Raw genomic sequence first — 23,804 nt, forward strand, 5'->3', positions numbered from 1 at the left:
TATGGAAGATTAGTTAATGCAGGAGATGAGGCTTGTGGAAGAAATTCTTTTCAGAAGTGAAGAGTGCTTCTAAGGTCTTTGAAAATGAGTCTCTCTTCTAGGTACTACAGATTAATCTCTTATCTTTTAGATATTTTTCTCTTAAAATAATCTAAACTTCAGTTTTTATTTTATGACTGTCTTAAAAATAACTTTTAATAGAATTCCTAAAATTATATACTTATATTAATGATTTATAAAAATGCTGAATTAACCTACTCCTTATTCTATATTCTGCCACAAGGTCAAAATTACTCAAGAATTCTCCCCACCCTTCTTTCTTCCTATGGGAGGCGGGGGAGGGGCAAACAATCAAATATAAAATAACTGAGTTTATATCCATAGACATCACTCAAGTTTTCACAACTAGAAAATACAATATTTTTCTTCAAATCCAAAATGTGTTTAGAAAGTATTTGTCAAGAAAGGATATCTCAAAGTTGTAGCTCTGAGCTAAATATCAGTATCTGGGGTTTAAATATTATTCCTAAGTGCCAAATTACTGACAATTTCCTAAAATCTGTATCAACTACAATTTAAAAGGCATTACTTATTTTAACTTATTAACTCACTAATAAGAGGCCAAGATCCAGTTAATACTAAAATCTTACAAAAACATAGAGCAATTACAATGCTACTAATATTATCAGTTATATATTTCCAATGTGCCAGACACATAGTAAGGAAACGGAGACTAATTTGCCCAAGATCAGACAGGTAACTAATAGAGCTGGGAAGCTTAACGCCTATGCTCCTAATCAGTTTAAGGAGATACTATAAACATTAAAAACATCTTGTTTTATTATATTCTTCAACAATCCCATAAAGGCAGGCATTACTCTCTTGTTTTAAAGGCAATGAAAATGACAATGAAAGAGATAACTTCCTGAGGACAGAAAGCCAGGAAAAATTTGAATTTAAGTCTGCTGATCCAGAACATATGCTCTTATTTATTACCTAGAGACTACCTCTCAGTAAACTGCCACTTAAAAAAGTAAGGAGATTTTTAACCTCTTTAAGTACATGTTCTGGTGCTTACTGAAAGGAATCAGGTCAGAGGTGGGGTGGAGGGGTATAAAGATTAGACAGTTTAGTATAAGGAACTAATACTTGTAAAATAGACTTAAAGTTTATGTAGTCCACTAAATACACACTGAAGTGTGAGCAGGAATTGATACTAAAATAAGCAATCTGACTGCTACTGACTTCATGGAGCTGGGGTGCTGATATTTTAAAACTAACGTTCACATGCAAAAACAAGGCACAAATGTTGACAAGACAACATTGCAGATCTCTCGAGCTAATGGTCACAAGCCTTCCGTATTGAATAAACAGGCCAGGAGCCACTAATTTGGAAGTTGGCTTAATTCTCCAACTCCTTCAGAAAAAGAGGAAAGAACATTATCACCAACTTCAGGTGAAGACTTTCTCTACTTATCACAGACTGGTCCTTATATAAAAAAGACCACGGGAGCAAAAGACATGAAGAGAAATCTCACAGAGGAAGACATGGACATGGCCAACATGCACATGAGAAAATGCTCTGCATCACTTGCCATCAGGGAAATACAAATCAAAACCACAATGAGATACCACCTCACACCAGTGAGAATGGGGAAAATTAACAAGGCAGGAAACAACAAATGTTGGAGAGGATGCGGAGAAAGGGAACCCTCTTACACTGTTGGTGGGAATGTGAACTGGTGCAGCCACTCTGGAAAACTGTGTGGAGGTTCCTCAAAGAGTTACAAATAGACCTGCCCTACGACCCAGCAATTGCACTGCTGGGGATTTACCCCAAAGATACAGATGCAATGAAACGCTGGGACACTTGCACCCCGATGTTTATAGCAGCAATGTCCACAAAAGCCAAACTGTGGAAGGAGCCTCGGTGTCCATCGAAAGATGAATGGATAAAGAAGATGTGGTTTATGTATACAAAGGAATATTACTCAGCCATTAGAAATGACAAATACCCACCATTTGCTTCAACGTGGATGGAACTGGAGGGTATTATGCTGAGTGAAGTAAGTCAATCGGAGAAGGGCAAACATTATATGGTCTCATTCATTTGGGGAATATAAATAATAGTGAAAGGGAATAAAGAGGAAAGGAGAAAAAATAAGTGGGAAATATCAGAAAGGGAGACAGAACATAAAGACTCCTAACTCTGGGAAACGAACTAGGGGTGGTGGAAGGGGAGGAGGGCAGGGGGTGGGGGGAGTGACTGGGTGGCGGGCACCGAGGGGGACACTTGACGGGATGAGCACTGGGTGTTATTCTGTATGTTGGTAAATTGAACACCAATAAAAAATAAATTTATTATAAAAAAAAAAAGACCATGGGAGACCCTCTGCCTATTTGTACGAGAAAATTCAAATATATTCCAGTGACACTGAGATGAAATTCAGCTTGAATAGACAGGATAGTAAAGCTAAATGCTTTTTATTTATTTAACAATTTTTATTTACAGTGTAGTTAACAGACAGTATAAAATTGGTTTCAGGAGTACAATTTAGTGATTTATGACTTACATGTAACACCCAGTACTCATCACAAGTGCCCTCCCTTCATGCCCATTGCCCACTTAGCTCAGCCCCCACCCACCTCCCCTCCAGCAACCCTCAGTTTGTTCTCTATACTAGAATCTCATGGTTTGTCTCCTTTTCTCTCTTTTTTTTTCCCATCCCCTAATTCATCTATTTTGTTTCTTAAGCACAGATGAGTGAAATCATATGGTATTTGTCTTTGTCTGACTTATTATTTCACTTGGGATAATATACTCTAGCTGTATCCATGCCATTGCAAATGGCAAAATTTCAATATTTTGATGGCTGAGTAATACTCCATTGTACATATGTATATACACCATCACTTCTTTATGTATTCATCTGTGGATGGACATTTGGGCTCTTTCCATAATTTGGTGCCTGCTGACAGTGCTGCTATAAACATCAGGGTGCATATGCCCCTTTGAATCAGTATGTTTGCATCCTTTAGGTAAATACCTAGTGCTGCAATTGCTGCATCACAGGGTAGTTCTGTTTTTAACTTTTTGAGGAATTTCAATACTGTTCTCCAGAGTGGCTGCACCAGCTTTCATTCCTACCAACAGTATAAGAGGGTTCCCCTTTCTCTGCATCCTCACAAAAATCTGTGGTTTCCTAACTTGTTAATTTTAGCCATTCTAACTGGTGCAAGGTGGTATCATCACATCATGGTTTTGATTTGTATTTCCCTTATGATGAATGATGTTGAGCATCTTTCCATTCTGTTAGCCGTCTGGCTGTCTTCTTTCAAAATGTGTCGATTCATGTCTTCTGCCCCTTTCTTAACTGGATTATTTAATTTTGGGGTTTTTTTTTTAAAGACTTTATTTATTCATGAGAGACAGAGAGAGAGGCACAGGCATAGGCAGAGGGAGAAGCAGGCTCCATGCAGGGAGCCTGATATGGAACTCGATCCAGGGTCCCAGGATCACGCCCTTGGCTGAAGGCAGGAGCTCAACCACTGAGCCACCCAAGTGTCCCAGGGAATGTCTTTCGATTTCTTTGTGTCCTCTTCAATTTCTTTCATAAGTGTTCTATGGTTTTCAGAGTACAGACCTTTTATCTCTTTGGTTACGTTTATTCCTAAGTATCTTATGGTTTTTGGTGCAATTGTAAATGGGATCAATTCCTTGATTTCCCTTTCTGCTGCTCATTATTGGTGTATAGAAATACCATAGATTTCTGTACGTTAATTTTGTATCCTGTGACTACTGAATTTGTGGATCAGTTCTAGCAATTTTTGGTGGAGTCTTTCAGGTTTTCTACATAGGGTATCATTTCATCTGCAAATAGTGAAAGTGTGACTTCTTCCTTGCCGATTTGGATGCCTTTTCTTTTTTTTTTTTTGTTGTCTGTTTGCTGAGGCTAGGACTTCTAAGTACTATGTTAAGTAATAATGGTGACAGTGGGCATCCCTGTTGTGTTCCTGACCTTAGGGGAAAAGCTCTTGGTTTTTCCCCATTGAGGATGATATGAACTGTGGGCCTTTATGATGTTAAGGTATGTTCCATCCATACCTACTTTGTTGAGGGTTTCTTTTTTTAAGATTTTATTTATTAATGAGAGGCAGAGAGAGAGAGAGAGAGAGAGAGAGAGAGAGAGAGAGAGAGATATTGAGAGCGTGGCAGAGACACGGCAGAGGGAGAAGCAGACGCTATGCAGGAATCCCGACATGGGACTCGATCCTGGGTCTCTAGGATCAGGCCCTAGGCTGAAGGCGGTGCTAAACCTTTGCTTAGCCACCTGGGCTGTCCTGTTGAGAGTTTTTTTTTTTTTTATCAAGAATGGATGCTGTATTTTGCCAAATGCTTTTCCTGTATCTATCGACAGTATTATATAGTTCTTATCCTTTTTAAAAAAATGTTAGCATGGTGTATCAGGTTGATTGATTTGGAAATATTAAACCATCCTTGCAGCCCAGGAATAAAATCCCATTTGACTGTGGTGGATAGTCCTTTTAATGCACTGTTGGATCCTACTGATTAGTATCTTGTTGAGAATTTTTGCAACCATGTTCATCAGGGATATTGGCCTATAATTCTCCTTTTTAGTGGGGGTCTTTGTCTGGTTTTGGGATTAAGGTAATGCTGGCCTCAGAAATGAGTTTGAAAGTTTTCCTTCCATTTCTATTTTATGGAATAGTTAGAAGAATAGATTTTAACTCATTTTTAAATATTTGGTAGAATTTCCCTGGGAAGCCATCTGGCCCTGGACTTTTGTTTGTTGGGACATTTTTTACTATTAATTCAATTTTGTTACGAGTTATAGGTCTGTTCAAATTTTCTATTTCTTCCTATTTCAGTTTTGGTAGTTTGTATATTTCTAGGAATTTATCCATTTTTTTCAGATTGCCCAATCTGCTGGTAAACAAGTTTTCATAATATTCTAATTGTTTGTATTTCTATGGTGCTGTGAGTTTTTTCATTCATTATTTTATTTATTTGTTTTTTTTTTCTCTTTTTGGTAAGTCTGGCTAGGGGTTTATCAATTTTATTAATTCTTTCAAAGAACCAATTCCTAGTTTATTCGATCTGTTTTACAGGCTTTTTATTGTTTTCTTTTCTATATTATTTATTTCTGCTCTAATCTTTATTTCCCTTCTGCTGGTTTTAGGCTTTATTTGTTGTTTCTTTTCCAGCTCCTTTAGGTGTAAGATTAGGTTGTGTATTTGAGACTTTTTTTGCTTCTTGAGGTAAGCCTGTATTGCTATATACTTCCCTCTTTTTTTTTTTTTTTTAAGATTTTATTTATTCATTCATGAGAGACACAGAGAGAAGGGAGAGGCAGAAGCAGGCTCCATGCAAGCAGTCTGATGGGGGACCCGATCCTGGGACTACAGGATCATGCCCTGAGCTGAAGGCAGACGCTTAACTGCTGAGCCACCCTGGCGTCCCTATGCTTCCCCCTTATGATTGCTTTGCTGCATCCCAAAGATTCTGGACTGTTGTGTTTTCATTTTCATTTGTTTCCATGTTTTAAAATTTCTTCCTTAATTTCCAGGTTAACCTATTCATTCTTTCTAGGATGTTTTTTAACCTCCGTGTACCTGTGGTCTTCTCAAATTTTTTCTGGTGGTTGATTTCAAGTTTCAAAAGAGTTGTGGTCAGCAAATATGCATGGTATGATCTCAATCTTTCTTGTATTTGTTGAGGCCTGATTGGTGACCTAGTAATGTGATCTATTCTGGAGAATGTTTTATGTGTACTTGAAAAGGATGTGTATTCTTCTGCTTTAGTTTGAATGTTCTGAATATATCTGTTAAGTCCCTCTGGTCCAGCATGTCATTCAAAGCCACTGTTTGCTTGTTGATTTTCTGCTTAGATTATCTATCCATTGCAGGAAGTGGCATGTTAAAGTTCCCTACTATTATTGTATTGTTATAGTTCTTTATGTTTGTAATCAATTGATTTATATATTTGGGTGCTCCCAGGGTAGGGACATAAATATTTACAATTGTTAAATCTTTTTGTTGGGGGGATCCCTGGGTGGCTCAGTGGTGTAGCGCCTGCCTTTGGCCTGGGGCGTGATCCTGGGGTCCTGGGATTGAGTCCCACATCAGGCTCCTGGCATGGAGCCTGTTTCTGCCTCTGCCTGTGTCTCTGCCTCTCTTTCTCTCTCTGTGTCTATCATGAATAAATAAATAAAACCCTTAAAAAAAAAAAAAAGATCTTGTTGGGTAGACCCTTTTATTATGATATAGTAACCTTCTTCATCTCTTGTTAATCTTTGGTTTAAAATCTAGTTTGTCTGATATAAGGATGGCTATTTCAGCTTTCTTTTAATGTCCATTAGCATGATGAATGGTTCTCCATCTCTTCGCTTTCAGTCTATAGATGTCTTTAGGCCCAAAGTGAGTCTCTTGTAGGCAGTGTATAGACGGGCCTTATTTTTTTATTCATTCCCATACTGTATGTCTTTTTTTTTTAAATTTTTATTTATTTATGATAGTCACAGAGAGAGAGAGAGGCAGAGACACAGACAGAGGGAGAAGCAGGCTCCATGCACCGGGAGCCCGACGTGGGATTCGATCCCGGGTCTCCAGGATCGCGCCCTGGGCCAAAGGCAGGCGCCAAACCGCTGCGCCACCCAGGGATCCCACTGTATGTCTTTTGATTGGAGCATTTAGTCCATTTACATTCGGAGTGATTACTGACAGTAATGAACTTAGTGCCATTGTATTACCAGTAAAGTTGTTTCTGGAGATTTTTTCTGTTCCTTTCTAGTCTTTGTTGCTTTTGATCTTTCTTTCCTACTTGAAGACTTCCCTTTAATATTTCTTGCAGGGCTGGTTCAGTGGTCATGAACTCGTTTATTTTTTGTTTATCTGTGAAACTCTTTATCTCTCCTATTATGCCTTGCTGGATAAAATATTCCTGGCCCCATTTTTCCCACTCAAAATGTTGACTATATTATGCCTCTCCTTTCTGGCTTGCCAAGTTGTTGTTGTTTTTTTTTTTTAAAGATTTTACTTATTTATTTGAAAGAGAGAGAGAGAGCAAGTGCACAAATGGCAGGGGGAGGGGCAGTGGAAGAGGGAGAAGCAGATTCCCTGCTGAGCAGGGGGCCTGATGTGGGGGGGATCACAACCTGAGCTGAAGGCAGACATTTAACCAACTGAGCTACTCAGGAGCCCGTGGCCTGCCAAGTTTCTGTGAATTAAGTCTGCTGCTTGTTTTGCTTTGTAAATTAGGGATTTCTTTTCCCTTATTCTCAGGATGTTTTCCTTATCTCTGTACTTAACAAATTTTACTAAGATATGTCTTAGTGTTGGCCTGCTTTTGTTGATTTTGATGGGAGTTCTCTGTGCCTCTTAGATTTGGATGTCTGTTTCTTTCCCCAGATTAGGTAAATTTTCAGGTATATTTTCCTCAAATAAACCAGGTGCCCCCTTTTCCCCTCTTCTTCTGGAACTCCAATGATACAAATATTATTATGCTTTGTTATGCTGAATTCCCTAAGTCTACAATCATAATCCAATATTTTCCTTTCCCTCTTCTTTTCATCTTATTTTCCATAATTTTATCTTCTTTATCACTTATATGTTCTTCTGATTCATCCTCGTGCTCATTACATCTAGTGGATTTCGTATTTCAGTTACAGCAGTTTTTATTTTGGCTTGACTGGTTTTTAGGTCTTTTATCTCTGTAGTAAGGGACTCCCTGGTGTCTTCTATGCTTTTCTCAAGCTCAGCTAAGTAGCCTTATGATTGTTGTTTTAAATTCTGATTCAGGCATCTTACTTAGAGCTGTTTCAATCAGATACCGGACCATGACCTTTTCTTGTTCTTTCTTTTGGGATGAATTACTCTGTCTTTGCATTTTGTCTAGGTCTCTGTCTTCTGTGTGTTAGGAAAGCTTGTTATGTTCCCTGCTCCTGAGGGTAATGGCTATATGCCTAGCACTTCAGGAAGTGTCTCTGATGTATGCTGTGTGTACTTTGCTCTTGTGTTTTGGCTGCTCTTCCCTTCAGATCAGTCCTCTGTGGAGTTTCTCCTTGCTTGCTGTGGGGAGTGTTTAGACCTTGTCCAGTGTTTGGCAAGTTTTAACTAGGTGTGCTTTGGTCTGCTTGTTAAGAGGCTAGATCCTGTTTCCACCAGAGCTGAAGCACTCTATGGTCAGTAGGCTTGGTGTATGTGTTTGTGTGGGGGTTGTGCTGTTCTTCTGGGGGAGGGGGCCCACTCCTGCTCTGGTTCTCAGGCATGCCTGCCTTAGTAAAAAAGCACTTGCAGAGTGCAGGGTGGTGGGGCTTGGACTAAGCAGCTTGGATTTGGATGTCTGTGGGTACTGTGCTGCTTGCTCACTGAAGTCAGACCATGCTGATGGACAGGGGAGAAAAATGGCATCAGTCAGGTCTTTCCTCCCTGGAGAGGGGAGTTTGCACTACCACCACTGTCCAGAAAGCCCTCATAGAAAAGCTATCAATCTTTCCTTTGTAACCTAGACATCCCCCAGATCTCTGCCTTCACCCTGTCTGTGCCCACCTGGCAGCACAGTGCTCCTGTGTTTTATTTCAGAAAGACTGGGTTTGAAAACCTCAAATTTTAGAGACTAGGCATGATGTAGACTCACTCTGATCCTCTGGGGAAGGGTCTTGTTGCGCTGTGGCTGGTGCACGTTTGTCCCAGAAGGGCAGTCACATGAATGTGACACACACACACACACAGAGAGAGAGAGAGAGAGAGAGAAAGAGGCAGAGACATAGGCAGAGGGAGAAGCAGGCTCCATGCAGGGAGCTTGATGCGGGACTCGATCCCTGGACCCCAGGATCACACCCTGAGCCAAAGGCAGATGCTCAACTGCTTAGCCACCCAGGCATCCCTACTCTTCCATCTTAACTCCTTTTCACTAAATGCTATTTATAAATTGCTTTTACTCCTATACATGACTTTGGGAGGTTACTTATTTATTTATTTTTTTATAAGATTTTATTTATTTATTCATGAGAGACAGAGAGAGAGAGAGAGAGAGAGATAGAGAGGCAGAGACACAGGCAGAGGGAGAAGCAGGCTTCGTGCAGGGAACCTAATGAAGGACTTGATCCCGGGACTCCAGGATCTCGCCTTGGGCTGAAGGCAGGTGCCAAACCACTAAGCCACCCAGGGGCTTAAGTAACCCTGGGAAGGTTACTTAATCCTTTTGTGCCTCTGTTAGCTACTCTATAAAATGGGGGTAGGAAATGAAGTTACTTTCTTCAAAGGACTGATGTGAGGATTAAATGTAGTAATACATATAAGAGGCTCAGTATAGTATAGGAAGCTGTCAGTAAGGATTTACACCTATTAAAACTGTTATTGATCACGTGCATTTGTTTTGGAAGCACTTACAGCACAGCACGGGTTAGGTCACTCCCCTGGGTGAGTCCCTGACTGACCACTCCTTCTCGAACTTCGTAAAGGGCTGCTCTCTCTTCTGTCCATTCTTTAAACTAAGTTGTTCTATCTCAGGGCCTCTTCTCTCCTCAGTGCTTCCTGCATGGTTGCATCTGTAACTGTGACTTCAATTGCCATTTAGATGGCTCACAATTCTTAAATCTGAACTCAGTATGTCCTAAACTGGACTCATTCCCTGCCTTTTCCTCCCCCAACTTAGTCTTTTCCTTATGATCCATGTATCTTGGTGAATGGCACAACCATTCACCTTGCTGATCAAACCAGAAACTTGAGCACTATACACGATTCCTTTTTCTTCCTCCCTTCTCATAACCAATCACTCATTAAATCCTAATTCTATCACCAAAATACCTATCAAATTTATCCTCTTCTCTCCATTTCTACTACCTCTTCTCTAGCCTATAACCCCTTGCTGTTATTGCAAAACCTCCTGTTTCTTTTGCTCCCTCAATCCATTCAAACCTCAGAGTGACTGTTCTACTCTGATTTGTCATTTTCTTACTTTTCAATAGCAATGCACTCTTCTTAGGATAAGGTCTAAACTCTTCACTTCCCTATAAAGGGATATATGATTTAGGCTCTACATTAACTCTCTGGTTTATGTCCAACTATCCTTAGCAGCCTCATCCCCCTTTCCAAAATGGTATCTCTCCTCTTTGCTTATACATCTGGATGCTGGTCTATCCTTCACCTTTCCTGACTGAACCAATCTCCTACTCCTCTACTCCTTTACTTCTACCCAAATTTTCCTACTGTGCTCTCTGAAATTCTCTTTCCACAGTACACCTCTTTAACCTATTCATTTTATGTGTAGTCTTGCCGAATCCAAAACTTGGATCGCCACTAAGGGTACTGGTACCTTCACAGACTTCTGAAATGGAAGTTACTCATTTTTTTCTGCTTCAATGCTAATTCCAGGACTTTTCTCTTCTAACCTCTTTATAAAAATCTCTGTTTCTCTAATGCTATCCAGCCAGGCCACCTTTTGCTTTTTCTTCATAGTGGTCATTTACCAAAGTTGCCTCTCCTCATCCCTAGTCTCTTTCAAGGGCACTGCTTCCTCTTCTACTCCCTTAAATGTTGGTGTTCCTCGGAACTCCCCGAGGCGTTCTTTTGCCACATTCCTCCTCCCCCAGCTTTAAATAAAACTGATGTTTTAATAATTAAGTTGTAATCTCTCTTGAGAAAGTTATTTCTTCCTTAGGGAGTATTTTATTATAATTTAAAAACATTAAAGAACTTGGCATTAAAACATTTTTTAGGTAGGTTCTCTACTGTATATTCTCTACCATACTGTTGCTGGCCTCACAACAATTCCTTAACAACATCCTGGTTAAATAAAGCAAGTAAACAGAAATTTAACAAGTCAAAATTACCTTTATCACCAAGGTCTCTGAAAAAGGTTGCTCCAGAACGAGTTGGTTGGATTCCTGCCAGTATATCCTCGATATCCTTTGAATGCACATTAAAATCTTTAAATTTAACTTATAAAAGTTCATTTTTTTGTCACCAAGAAAACAAAAAGAAAGGGAGAAAGAACTCTCTCCCATACATCCTGCTTACCTTTTTTGTCAGCTTCTTTACTGCAGTTTTACCTACAGCAAAGAAGAAACATTATTTAATATCCACATTCCTTGGTAAAACTCAACTTCTACTAAGAACGAAAATCATTTAAAAGACAAAACAGACAACTAAATATTTCTAAGGAAATAAAACTTAGGCAATTTAGCTCGTCTCTTTAAACCAAAGTTATGAGCTGGAGAATTCTAAGTCTAAACACAAAGACATCATGGGTTGTTTTTAAGACCTACTTTTCAATTTCACTTACCCTATTTCAGACATATAAAATCTTTTTAAAAAAATATTTTATTTATTTATTCATGAGAGACACAGAGAGAGAGAGAGACAGAGACAGAGACAGAGACAGGCAGAGGGAGAAGCAGGCTCCATGCGGGAAGCCCTACATGGGACTCGATCCCAGGCCTCCAGGATGATGCCCTGGGCCAAAGGCAGGCACTAAACCGCTGAACCATCCAGGGATCCCCTAGACATATAAAATCTTATCACCATATTTTACTTCTCTTAGTTGTCTGCATCATAAATAAATTCTTGTCAAACCTGATTAAAAAAAAATCTGTCTTTTTGCTTTCACTGATTAAAAAAATACAAAGCTGCCCTTTTAAACCCTAAAAATTCTCTTAAGTTTTTCAGCTCTCTAGTCAATTGAAAAGTCTAGCCAACGTGACTATACATTCCAAAGTTATTTTTAATAATTTCCTATTGGACAACAGATTTATAATTCTTTCAGGTGTTTAGACATCCTCATTATTGCTTACATCATTTTCCTCTTATCCACTATAATTTTTTAAAAATATTTTATTTATTCATGAGAGACAGAGAGAGAGGCAGAGAGACACTGGCAGAAGGAGAAGCAGGCTTCATGCAGGAAGCCCAATGTGGGACTCGATCTCAGGTCCCCAGGATCACACCCTGAGCCAACGGCAGATGCTCAACTGCTGAGCCACCCAGCCATCCATATCCACTATAATTCTAAAGCAATCAGGTGCTTCTTTTGTTGAGACTTATTTTGAAGATGGCCTCAAGTCATTTACACATCCAGAATGCTGAAAAATGTTTTACTTTCTTACATAAGTCATATGCATCACAAACTTCCCTTTCTGCTTCAAGATTATCTTATCTATGAAGTTCCTTCAGTATAATTACATGGTCTATGAAAGTTCAGGTAACAGGTTAAAAAAAATGAATACTTTCAGATGTGCCTTTTCTGTACTTTAGGATGCTTAATTTGGACTATATATCTATCGGGGACACATTCTATCATTTGGTGTTAACAAATTGTCAGAATTTTAATTTTGCATTATTTTTTTTAAAGATTTTATTTATTTATGAGAGACTCAGAGAGAGAGAGAGAGAGAGGCAGAGACATAGGCAGAAGGAGAAGCAGGCTCCCCATGGGGAGCCCAATGTGGAACTTGATCCCAGGACCCCAGGATCATGGCCTGAGCCAAAGGCTCAACCACGGAGCCAACCAAGCGCCCTTTAGTGTTTTTTTTTTTTTTTTAATGGAACCCTTTAGTTTTGTATTATTAATGAAAACAGTGGTTGTGGGCAGCCTGGCTGGCTAAGCAGCTTAGCACTGCCTTTGGCTCAGGTTGTGATCCCAGGATTGAGTCCCACGTTGGGCTCCCTGCATGGAGCCTGCTTCTCCCTCTGCCTGGTCTCTGCCTCTCATGAATAAATAAATAAAATCCTTAAAAAAAAAAAAAAAAGAAAAAAAAAAGAAAATAGTGGTTGCAGATATGACTGTATCATTTTTAGAAACATCTATGATAAATGTTTATAAACTTAGGTGTTACTATTTTGGGATAATTTTAAACAATGTGTCATCTAATGACAAAGAACCCTAGATTCTAATGTTAGGCGCTAATATGCCCTTAGATCATCAAATAGTCAAAAGTTATCACCTAAATCACAAGCCTAAGGGTTTGTGTGAATGTGTATATAGAGAGATGATGGTAATACAATGCTGATAACAAACCCCAGAAAAATATGTAATACATATATTTTTATCTACCTTTGTATATTCTATTAAAAAAAGAAATTAAAAAAAAGAAATTGATCACGATTCACATACCTTATGTTGTTCTTCATGTTCAAATTATTCATTACCTTAGGCACTTTTATTTTTAAACAATTAAGGTTACTCCCCAAAGAGATTAATCCTTGTACCCAACAGAAAAAAGGATTCTAGGAAGTAATAATTGACATCTTGAAGTTGACAACATGGGTGGTTTCTAAGTAATAAGATTATTTCTAAGGGGTCTTATATTTGCTTCATATCTAGATTTCTTTTTGGTCTTTTAACAATTTATGTGCTTAAAAAATCCTTCTACTTAATACTGAGTGAGGAAAGAAGGTAGCCTTTGCTTCCCTGTGGCTAGAAGTCTTGATGCCAAATACCTAAGCCAGTAAAATTCAATACCATATGAATAAAATACAACAATAAAGTCATGAACTACAAAAATCACATGTAAGAATGAAACTATAAAACCCTATTGAGGCAGATTCCATATCTGTCCTTCCTTTTATGTAGCTCAGTGATTAGCATTTAAATATTGGTTGAGTGAATAACTGAAAAAAAAAATTAGAAAAGATTCCAGGAAGTCTTCTTATTCAGATCCCTGCCTTTAAGTGGTTAATAATTATTATCCTCATTTTACAAATAAAACAAATAAGGCTGACAGGCAAGAGGAATTAGGTCACAATGTGGGCACTCGAGGATTTCTCTTCTCATCAAGATTTTTCAAAAACAGGTGTTAGATGTCTTCATTTCTATTAAAGTAGCAATTGGGAACCTGTGGACCACTCTCAACACTTCGGGGAAATTTCACAGAACTGAATGATTAAACATGGGATGGTTAGAGAGGGAACACTGGTTATTTCATGTTGATTACAAGTTCTGCTGGTACTAGCATACATGTTTATCAAAAATGGAGAAACTAATGTACCTAATGAGCTTCTCTTGTATGAAATGCTCTTCAAAATGGAATCAATAATTTTTTAAATGACAAATCATTTTAGCTGACAAAAAGAGGTCATTCTCTTACATAAAACTCATTTTTAGATTAAAAAAATAAGTCAGAGCTACTAGGGGTAAACATTTAATTTCTCTTGTTTCTTCTTCCTCCTAAGTCAATAAACTTTTCTTTCAGTAAGAGAAGGGGTTGTGATGTTTCAAACTCAGAACACCAGGGTAGAAAGTGTCTCACCCAGGTGTGCCTACCTGTATACCACTTGTTCATGCACTGTACTGAGGATACCACAGATCAAAATAAGAGGTCCATGGTCTATGGTATGATAAACCACGACTTTCATTCTTCTGACAGCAACTACAACATCAGGACATATTAAATATACCCAAATATTTTGGGCCACATTTTTCTATTTAAGAATGAAACCCATTTCATTCTTAAAATTTTATTTTATTTTTAATAAAAATATAAATAAAATTATATTAAAATTTTATTTTATTTTTTAATTTATCTTATTTTTTATTTCAAGTTTTTTTAAAGGATTTTATTTATTTTTATTTTTTATTTTTTTTAAGGATTTTATTATTTATTTATTCATGAGAGACACAGAGAGAGAGAGAGAGAGAGAGAGGCAGAGACACAGGCAGAGGGAGAAGCAGGCTCCATGCAGGGAGCCCGACGTGGGACTCAATCCCGGGTCTCCAGGATCAGGCCCCGAGCCGAAGGCAGGTGCTAAACCGCTGAGCCACCCAGGCGTCCCAAAACCCATTTTAAATTATCTAAAATTGTGTGTGTGTGTGTGTGTGTGTGTGTGTGTGTGTTTGTTTTGTCTGTCTGGTTTTTTCTTGGAGGGAGGGGAAAATTCTTGCTTTCCTTTCTTTGGAAATATATAAAAAAACCCAGTCTTTTTATATGCATACCTATTTCATATATATTCATGTACTCATATATGGAAATAACAGAATGGGGGAAAAACAGCAAAAAGGTAGAGCTAGAGTTGAGGCTGTAATGTTTTATTACATGAGCTTGAAGAATGGCAAATACATTGTGGCTTTTCTTGGCAGGGGGAAGCACAGATCTTGAAGATCTATGAAGCACTACAATGGAATTCTGGCTCAGGAAGTAGAATGTTTTTAAAGGTCTCCACCTCTTTATAGAAATTCCGCCATGTGGCTTTCACTGTTTACAGAGGATTTCCAAGGTAAAAATCAGGAACAAGCAAATCTTGTTAAAGACAAACAGCCATTTTAATACTTAAAATACATAAAACTGCATTAATACATATTAAGTATTATTACAGGTCGAATAAATCTTTGCTGCTAGCCAAAATAAAGTTATTTGATGATTGTAACTATAAAAACATTATTAATGGTATCTAATTCCAGTTCACTTTGCTGGAAGTAAGCAGCCTTTGATACATAACAATTAGACAGCAGAGACACTGCCATCATTTCAGGTCTTTTGCATGAATATATGGAACAACTTGGCATCAATGTTAAAAATAGTATGACAGAACTAGTTACTCCAATACTTGCTTGAATTCAATCACAGCTAATATGAAAACTAAGGGAGAAAATGACATATTAGCAAAACTTCCTAATATTACTAAATAAAAGTGATAACTGGAGGGAAAAAAAAGGAGGGCAAATTAAATGGTGCTATTTTCCTTCAACAAAGTATGTGGTTTGCTCATTTCTACTGGAATATTTAAATAATGAGAGCAAGAGATATCCTCTGGTTGGTATTTCTTCCACAGGGAGACAAACAGTGACCTCCGAAAATGTCTGAAACTCGCCTACTTGTCAACTTTGCTAAACTGCTCTTCAAATATATTTAAATTATTTTTGAAGGGGAAAAAAAAGTGACTATTTTTTGCAACCTCAAGTACTGTGAAATAATAACATTACACAGAACACAGAATACAAAAATATTCCAGCAGAAATAGTAATGTAGTATATAATAACAGCAATAGGTCTCTTTATTTACACAACAAATAATTAAATTACATTTTAAAACTGATGTATGGGGCACCTCGGTGGCTCAGTGGTTGAGCATCTGCCTTGGACTCAGGTCCTGATCCCGGGGTCCTGGGATCAAGTCTCATATCAGGCTCCTTGCAGGGAGCCTGCTTCTCCCTCTGCCTCTCTCTGTGTCTTTCATGAATAAATAAATAAAATCTTTAAAAAAAAAAAAAACAAACCTGATGTAAAGGGGTAAATACAGCAGCTAGAAAGTAAGTAATAGGGTGAGGGGAAGATGGGGAAATCTCCAAACAAGAGATGCTGAAGTGAACATCTTAAGGTATGCATGAATTAGCTCAGAGAAAAGGGGTTTAAAGCATTCTGGGAACAGCATGTGCAGTTCTGAGACAAGGAGAGTTGGAGCACTGTAGGAACAGAGTGGGGCCAGTCAGTTACTTCTACTGTGATGAGGAGGGAAGAGTGTGTGGTAGTTTTGGTGGCAGGAAGCTGAGGTAATTGCTACCTAAAGACTTCTATTTTCTCTTTGAGTAGGTGATCAAGGTAGTTTGCTAGAACATGTAGGAGAAAGTATACGAAACTTAGCATGACATCCAAAGATTGCTAGTATAAAGAAAAACTGACTTTTGTGTAGAGATGCTATATCTTGACCCTGATAACTCACTTATTTTAGTAGTTTTATTATTTGTAGATGTTTTGGGATTTTCTACATAGGTAATCATGTCTCTGACCAAAGACCACTTTAGTTCTTCCTTTCAAATCTATTGGTCTCATTTCTTTTTTTCTTGCCTTTTGGCACTGGCTAGAACTTCCAGCACACTGTTGAATACAAGTGGTAAGAGTGAAGAGCCTTGCCTAGTTCTTGATCCTGAAGGCAGTCAATCTTTCACCATTAAAAATGATAATAGCAACTGGCTCTATGTCCATATGGCCTTTTAGGCCTAAAGAGTGCCTAAAAGTCCTTGGAGGCCTAACACATCAATTCTTTTTTGTAAAATGAGTCTATCATCAATCTGTGCTTTTAAAATTTTTGATTATATAAAGACAAGCTACCTCCTATAAATCAGTTCACTTTTCTATTAGAATTACCCTAGATGAATATTTTGGTTACATACCGCCTTAGACCCACAGGAGTTCTCTGCTTTAGAAAAGCATATAGTCATGTTTTTATTATTTTAGTGTCTCCATTTATGTTTCCTAAAATATTGTAATTTTTTTTAAATATCGTAATTTTAAAACTAGTATTTTCAATTGGGTATAGGATTAGTATTTTTTATACATGCATTTTATATAGCTTTATTATATTTCATAAACCATAAAAACCATCCATTTAAGCTGTATAGTTCAATAGTTTTTTGTATATTCACAGAATTGTACACTCATCACTACAATCTAATTTCAGAACATGTCATTACCCCCAAAAGAATGAAAAATCCATTAGCCGTCACTCCTTCTCCCCCACTCCTAGGCAACTGCTAATCTCCTTTCTGTCTCTAGAGATCTGTGTATTCTGGACATGCCATATAAATGGACTCATATAATATGGGGCCTTTTGTGACTGGCTTCTTTCATCAAGCATTATGTCCTCAAGGTTCATGCAAGTTATTGCATGTATCAGTACTTCATTTTTTAAAAGAGCCGGGTAAGATTTCATTGTATAAATCTACCATGTTTTGTTGAACCATTCATCTGTTGGTGAACCTTTAGGTCATTTCTATTTTTTGGCTATTGTGAATAACGTTGCTATGAACATTCATGTGCAAGTTTTTGTGTGGAGATATGTTTTTACTTCTCTTGTATGGTCTACCTAGGAGTGGAAATGCTGGGTCCTAGAAATTCTTCTCTTTCTTTTCTTCACTGTCAAGTTTTTCTCTCATCTGTCTATACATACACAATTGTTTTTCCCATCTTAAAAAAACTCTTCCTTGAACTCACTTCCACTTCTATCTACTGCTTCAACTTTCTCCTTTTTACAGCAAATCCCTCAGTATCTATATTTGTTTTTTCCCATTTTCTCTTTTCCCATGTCCACTAAAAACTACCTTAGATAGGCTTTCATCTTCATACCACTCCACCAAAATTGTACCTATGAAAATCACCACTAAACCCTCATGTTGCCAAATCCAGTGGTCAATCCATTCATTTACTTATTTGTTTTTCTAATTGAAGTATAGTTGGCAAACACTATTATGTTAATGTCACATGTACAACACAGCGATTCAACATTTAACACACATTACAAAATGCTCACTATGGCAAGTGTAGCTACCATATGTCACCATACAAAGTTATTACAATATTACTGACTATATTCCCTACACTGTGCTTTACATTCCCTTGAACTATTTATCTGAGAACTGGAAGTTTGTACCTCTTAATCCCTCTCAGCTATTTACCCATTCCACAACCCATCTCCCCTTTGGCAACCACCAACTCCATTTTTTGTATTTATCAGAGTGTTTCTATTTTGTTTGTTCATTTGTTTTGGTTTTTAGATTCCACATTTCACTTAGCCTAATAGGGACCCTTTAGGTCCATTTTTTGTATTTATCAGAGTGTTTCTATTTTGTTTATTCGTTTGTTTTGGTTTTTATTTTTATTTATTTATTTTTTTAAAAGAGTTTATTCATGAGAGAGAGAGAGAGAGAGAGAGAGGCAAAGACCTAGGCAGAGGGAGAAGCAGGCCCCATGCAGGGAGCCCGACACGGAACGCGATCCTGGGTCTCCAGGATCAGGCCCTGGGCTGAAGGTGGCACTAAACTGCTGAGCCACTGGGGCTGCCCTGTGGACCCCCTTTAGGTCCATCAATGTTGCTGTAAATAATAAGACTTCATTTTTTTTAAATGGCTGAGCAATATTCCATTGTGGTATAAAGATGTATCATATCTTTTCTCTCCCTTCTTTTTTTATGAGTATAGTTGAACATACATAACATTAGTTTCGGGTGTACAACATAGTGATTGGTTAAGTTTATATATTATGCTATGTTCACAAGCATAGATTTGTTCCAAACACACTGCATCTTAATCCATTTATCCACTGAAGGACATTTGAGTTGCTTCCGTATCTTGGCTATTATAAATGATGCTGCAATGAACACAGGGGTGCAGATCCTTTTCAAATCAGTGTTTTCATTTTCTTTAGGTAAATACTGGATCACACAGTAATTCTAATCTTAATTTTTTGAAGAACCACCATACTGTTTTCACAGTAGTTGTGCCAATTTACATTCTTACCAACAGTGCACAAGGGTTCCCTTTTTCCCATATCCTTGCCAATACTTACATTTCTTTTCTTTTTGATACTACCCATTTTGACAGGTGATGTCGTTGTGATTTTGATCTGTATTTCTCTGGTGATTAGTGATGTTCAGCATCTTGCCATGTGTCTACTGGCCATGTGTTTGTTTCCTTTGGAAAACTGTCTATTGAGGCCCTCTACTCATGTTTTAATCAGATTATTTTTTTTTTTGGTGTTGAGTTGTAGGAGTTCTTCACATATTTTGGATATTAACCCCTTATCAGATATATCATTTCCAAATATCTTTCCCACTCAATAGGATGCCTCTTCATTTTATTGATAGTTTCCTTGCTATGCAAAAGCTTTTCAATTTGCTGTAGTCCCAACTATTTATTATTACTTTTGTGGTCCTTACCTGAGGAGGCAGATCCAAAAGAATATTGCCAAGATCGATGTCCAAGAGTTTTTCACTTATGTTTTCTTTTAGGAATTTTATGGTTTCAGGTCTCATGTTTAGGTCTTCAATCCATTTTAGTTTATTTTTAATGTGGTAAAAGACAGTGGTTCAGTTTCATTCTTTTGCATGTAGCTGTCCAGATTTCCCAACACCACTGATTAAAAAAAGTGTCTTTTCTCCCATTTTGTAATGTTGTCTCCTTTGTTGTAGATTGTGACCATATAAATGTGAGTTTATTTCTGGGCTCTATTTTGTTCCATTGATCTATGTGTCTATTTTTGTGCCAATACCATACTGTTTTGATTACTATGATTTTGGAGGATAGTTTCAAATCTGGAGTGTGATACCTCCAGCTCTGCTGTTTTCTCAAGACTGTCTTTGTTTATTATGGGTCTTCTGTGGTTCCATGCAAATTTTAAGATCTGTTCTAGTTCTGTGAAAAAATGCTACTGAAATTTTGATAGGGATTGCACTGAATCTGTAGATTGCTTTGGGAAGTATGGACATTTTAACCATATTTATTTTTCTAATGCACAAGCATGGTATACCTTCCCATTTATCTGTGTCATCTTCAATATCTTTCATCAATGTCTTATAGTTTTCAGAGTATAGGTCTTTCACCTCCTTGGTTAAATTTTTTTTTTTTCTTTTTTTTTCCTTGGTTAAATTTATTCCTGGGTATCTTACACTTTTTGGTGCAATTGTAAATGAGACTGTTTTCTTGATTTCTCTTTCTGCTAGTCTGTAATTAGGCAATAGAATGTAACAATATTAATTTTGTATCTTGTAACTTTAATGAATTCACTTATTAGTTCTAACAGCTTTTTGGTGGTGCCCTTATGGTTTCTATACACAGTAACCTATCATCTGCAAATAGGGACAATTTTATTTCTTTTCCAATTGGATGCCTTTTATTTCCTTTTTTGGTCTGATGGCCATGGCTGGCACTCCTAGTACCATGTTGAATAAAAGTGGTGAGAGTTAGTAGCAGGGAAGGAATGATAAAGATCAGACAAATAAATGAAATAGAAATTTAAGAAAAGATCAATATAAATAAGAGCTGGTTCTCTGAAAAGGTAAACTCAAACTATTCCAAAAAATTGAAGATCCCTCAGGCAGTTAAGCTCTACTGATTTTCAAAGCCAGATATCATGGGGTGTGATCCACAGGGTGGGGGTGCCCAACTTTGGGCCTGACCCCCTCTTTCTGCAGGGTAAACCTCTGTGCCTTTGATATCCTTTTGGCTTGTAGTTTTCTCTGCTGGGGATCTGGTTCTGTACCTCATCATGTCCCACTCATTTAGATTTGGCTTTTTCTTCATGTCTCTAGCTATGGAATACCTATTGTGCTAATTTCAGGTTATTCTCAGAGTGAGTTGCTCTACATGTAGTTGCAGGCTTGGTCTGTTTATGGGAAGAGGTGAACTCAGTATCTTCCTACTTTGCCATCTGCTCCATACCACCTCCAACAGCCAATTTTTACTCCTTGTCTTACTTGACTTGTTACTGACATTTTTCATGGTTGATTATTCCTTCCTCCTGGAAATACTTTCCTGCACTTTGCAACACTCTACTTTACTGGTTTTCTTCTTTAACTGCCCCTACTCAGTTTCTTTTACTGCTTTCTCTCTCATCTCTCCAACTCTAAATGCCAGAATACTTCAGAGCTCATTTTTACTGCTTATCTTTTCTATCTAAACTCACTTTTACAATCTCATCAAGTATCTTAACTTTAAATAGCACAAATTCGCTGAAAAGTCTTAAATTTATACTTTTGGTTCAGTTCACCTCCTTACTTGTGTAACTGCTTACTCTTGGAACTCTAGTAGAAACTTGTTAATGAACACCCACTGTGTATCAAGTGCTTTTCTGAACATTTGGTCTATGACACTGAGCACAATAGACAAAAATCCCTGTTGTCATGGAACAAGCATTCTGGGGGTGGAGCACAGATAATAAACAATAAACTTAGAAAATTAAGTAAATCAGATATAGTATATATTAGATTGTTATAAGTGCTAGGAGAAAAACCTGAACAAGGTAAAAGGGATTAAAAGGGCAGCAGAATGAATGGATAGGTGTGTGTGTGGTGTGAGATAACATTTCTTCCCTGAGTAGGCAATTAGGGCAAACGGAAGGATTAGCCAAAAGATATCTGGACAATGTGTTTCAGGCAAAGGGGACATCCAGTGCAAAGGCTGTAGGGTGGGAGCATGTTTATTGTTTGAGGAAAAGCAAGGTGCCCATGTGGCTAGAATGGAGTGAGCTAAGAGAATAACAAGTGTTCAGGTTAGGGAGGTGATAGTGGCAGACAGATAAGTTTATACTTTATAAAATACTTTAACGTAACATTATTTTTAACTTTTTAAAGAATGTCCATACTGTTTTCCAGAGTGGCTGCACCAGGTTGCATTCCCACTAGCAGTGTAAGAGGGTTCTCCTTTCTCTGCGTCCTTGCCAACATCTATTTCCCCGAGTTGTTAATTTTAGCCATTCTAACCAGTGTGAGGTGGTATCTCATTGTGGTTTTGAATTGTATTTGCATGATGCCGAGTGATGTTGAGCATTTTTTCATTTGTCTGTTGGCCAGTTGAATGTCTTTGAAGAAATGTCTGTTCATGTCTTCTGCCCATTTCTTGAACTGGATCTTTTGTTTTTTGGGGTGTTAAGTTTGATAAATTCTTTATAGATTTTGGATACTAGCCCTTTATCTGATAATATCTTTGCAATATCTTCTCCCATTTCATAGGCTGCCTTTTAGTTTTATAAATTTGACTATTTCTCCAAATGAAGTGTACTTCTCATGGCAAGGATATATTACTGCTTTGTTACATACATAGCCTTATTACAAAAGAGTTGGTTCTTAAGTTGCTCTGTATGAATGAAGCAAAGAGCATAAAACAGAGGAGGTAAAAGTCAGTGCAACAAGGGCTCCGAGTGTTAAGCTAAAAGTTATGGGAAATGCTAAGTAATTTTAAGTAGGAGAGTAAAAGGAACAATTGTTGGTATGGGAAAAAGATGTCTAGACTGAAGGAAAGGGGGTTGTTGCAATAATCCAGAGAGAAGTGCTGAGAGCCTAAAATAAAGCAAAAGAAATAAAAATAGAGAAAGACAAATAAAAGAGAAATGAAGGAGGCAGAACAAGCAGGTCTTGGTGATGAACTGGATATAAAAGATGAGGCAGATGGAGAGGTTTATGAAAACTCCCAAAAGACGGAGTGACTTAGGGATGTGATGAGAGTTGTGCCATCACAAAGATACAGGAAAAGACTTAATTAGAAAGATGATGAATTAATTTCAGACATGTTGAGTTTTCAATGTCTGTGGGGTAACACAAGTTTCTAATGGACAGCTAAGAGTTTTAGGTTAAAGACAAAAATGTCTAAAGTAACAGTCACAAGTGATAATAAAATCATTCAGGGATTATAAAGTGAGTAGAGCTTAAGGGCCCATGGGCATTTAAGAGTTGACAGGAAGACAAGGAATCATAAAAGCAACTGAAAAGTAATGAATATATTTGTTAGCAAAAAAAAAAAAAACAAAAAACAAAAAACAAAAAACAAACCCAACAAACTAGGGAATGTGTCTTGGGGAGAATGAAGTTTCAAGGAGAGAGTAAATGCTGTTAAAAGATCAATTAAGAAGTAGGCAGAAAAAGCAGCCATTGGTCTTGGCAATTTGGTCACTGGTAATCTTAAAGATAATATTCAGTAGAGAGGTGAGAGAAGCAGCCAGGTTGTGGTGTACGAGGGAATAAGTGGGCTATAAAGGAAGGAGCATAGATGGCTGAAATCTGGTTGAGGAGAGAACAGCCAGAGAGAAGTAAGATCATGTTAGGGATTTTTTCAAGATAGTAAAGACATAAGACCACCTGTAAATTTCAGAGGAGGAGGCAGTAGAGATAAAAAGAATGACAAAACTAGAGGAGATGGTGGCGGAATTAGTCTTAGGGTGAGGAGCACACCACTAGGAGAAAGCTAATGAGGGATGTCTAAGTGCTTTAGAGAATCTAAGTGAAGTTGAAGAACATGAATTTAGTGGCTCCAAACTGCACAATAATGTGATTTTCTCCCAATAGTTCTTGGCAGGCAAGGTTTAT

At 37.6% G+C, this 23,804-nt stretch overlaps 1 protein-coding gene across 1 annotated transcript in view; it reads right to left on the minus strand.

The window, feature by feature from the left end:
• MICU2 (mitochondrial calcium uptake 2) overlaps positions 1-23,804 on the minus strand; it is a 131,650-nt gene that overhangs the window by 60,978 nt on the left and 46,868 nt on the right. Inside the window, exons 3-4 of the mRNA XM_025996662.2 lie at positions 11,041-11,072; positions 10,854-10,929 (exon numbers count right to left, since the gene is read on the minus strand). Coding sequence (XP_025852447.1) covers positions 10,854-10,929; positions 11,041-11,072 — 108 coding nt within the window. The remainder of the gene's footprint in view (positions 1-10,853; positions 10,930-11,040; positions 11,073-23,804) is intronic.

The sequence above is a fragment of the Vulpes vulpes genome, chromosome 9 (genome assembly GCF_048418805.1).
Source record: "Vulpes vulpes isolate BD-2025 chromosome 9, VulVul3, whole genome shotgun sequence".
NCBI classification, from domain to species: domain Eukaryota; kingdom Metazoa; phylum Chordata; class Mammalia; order Carnivora; family Canidae; genus Vulpes; species Vulpes vulpes.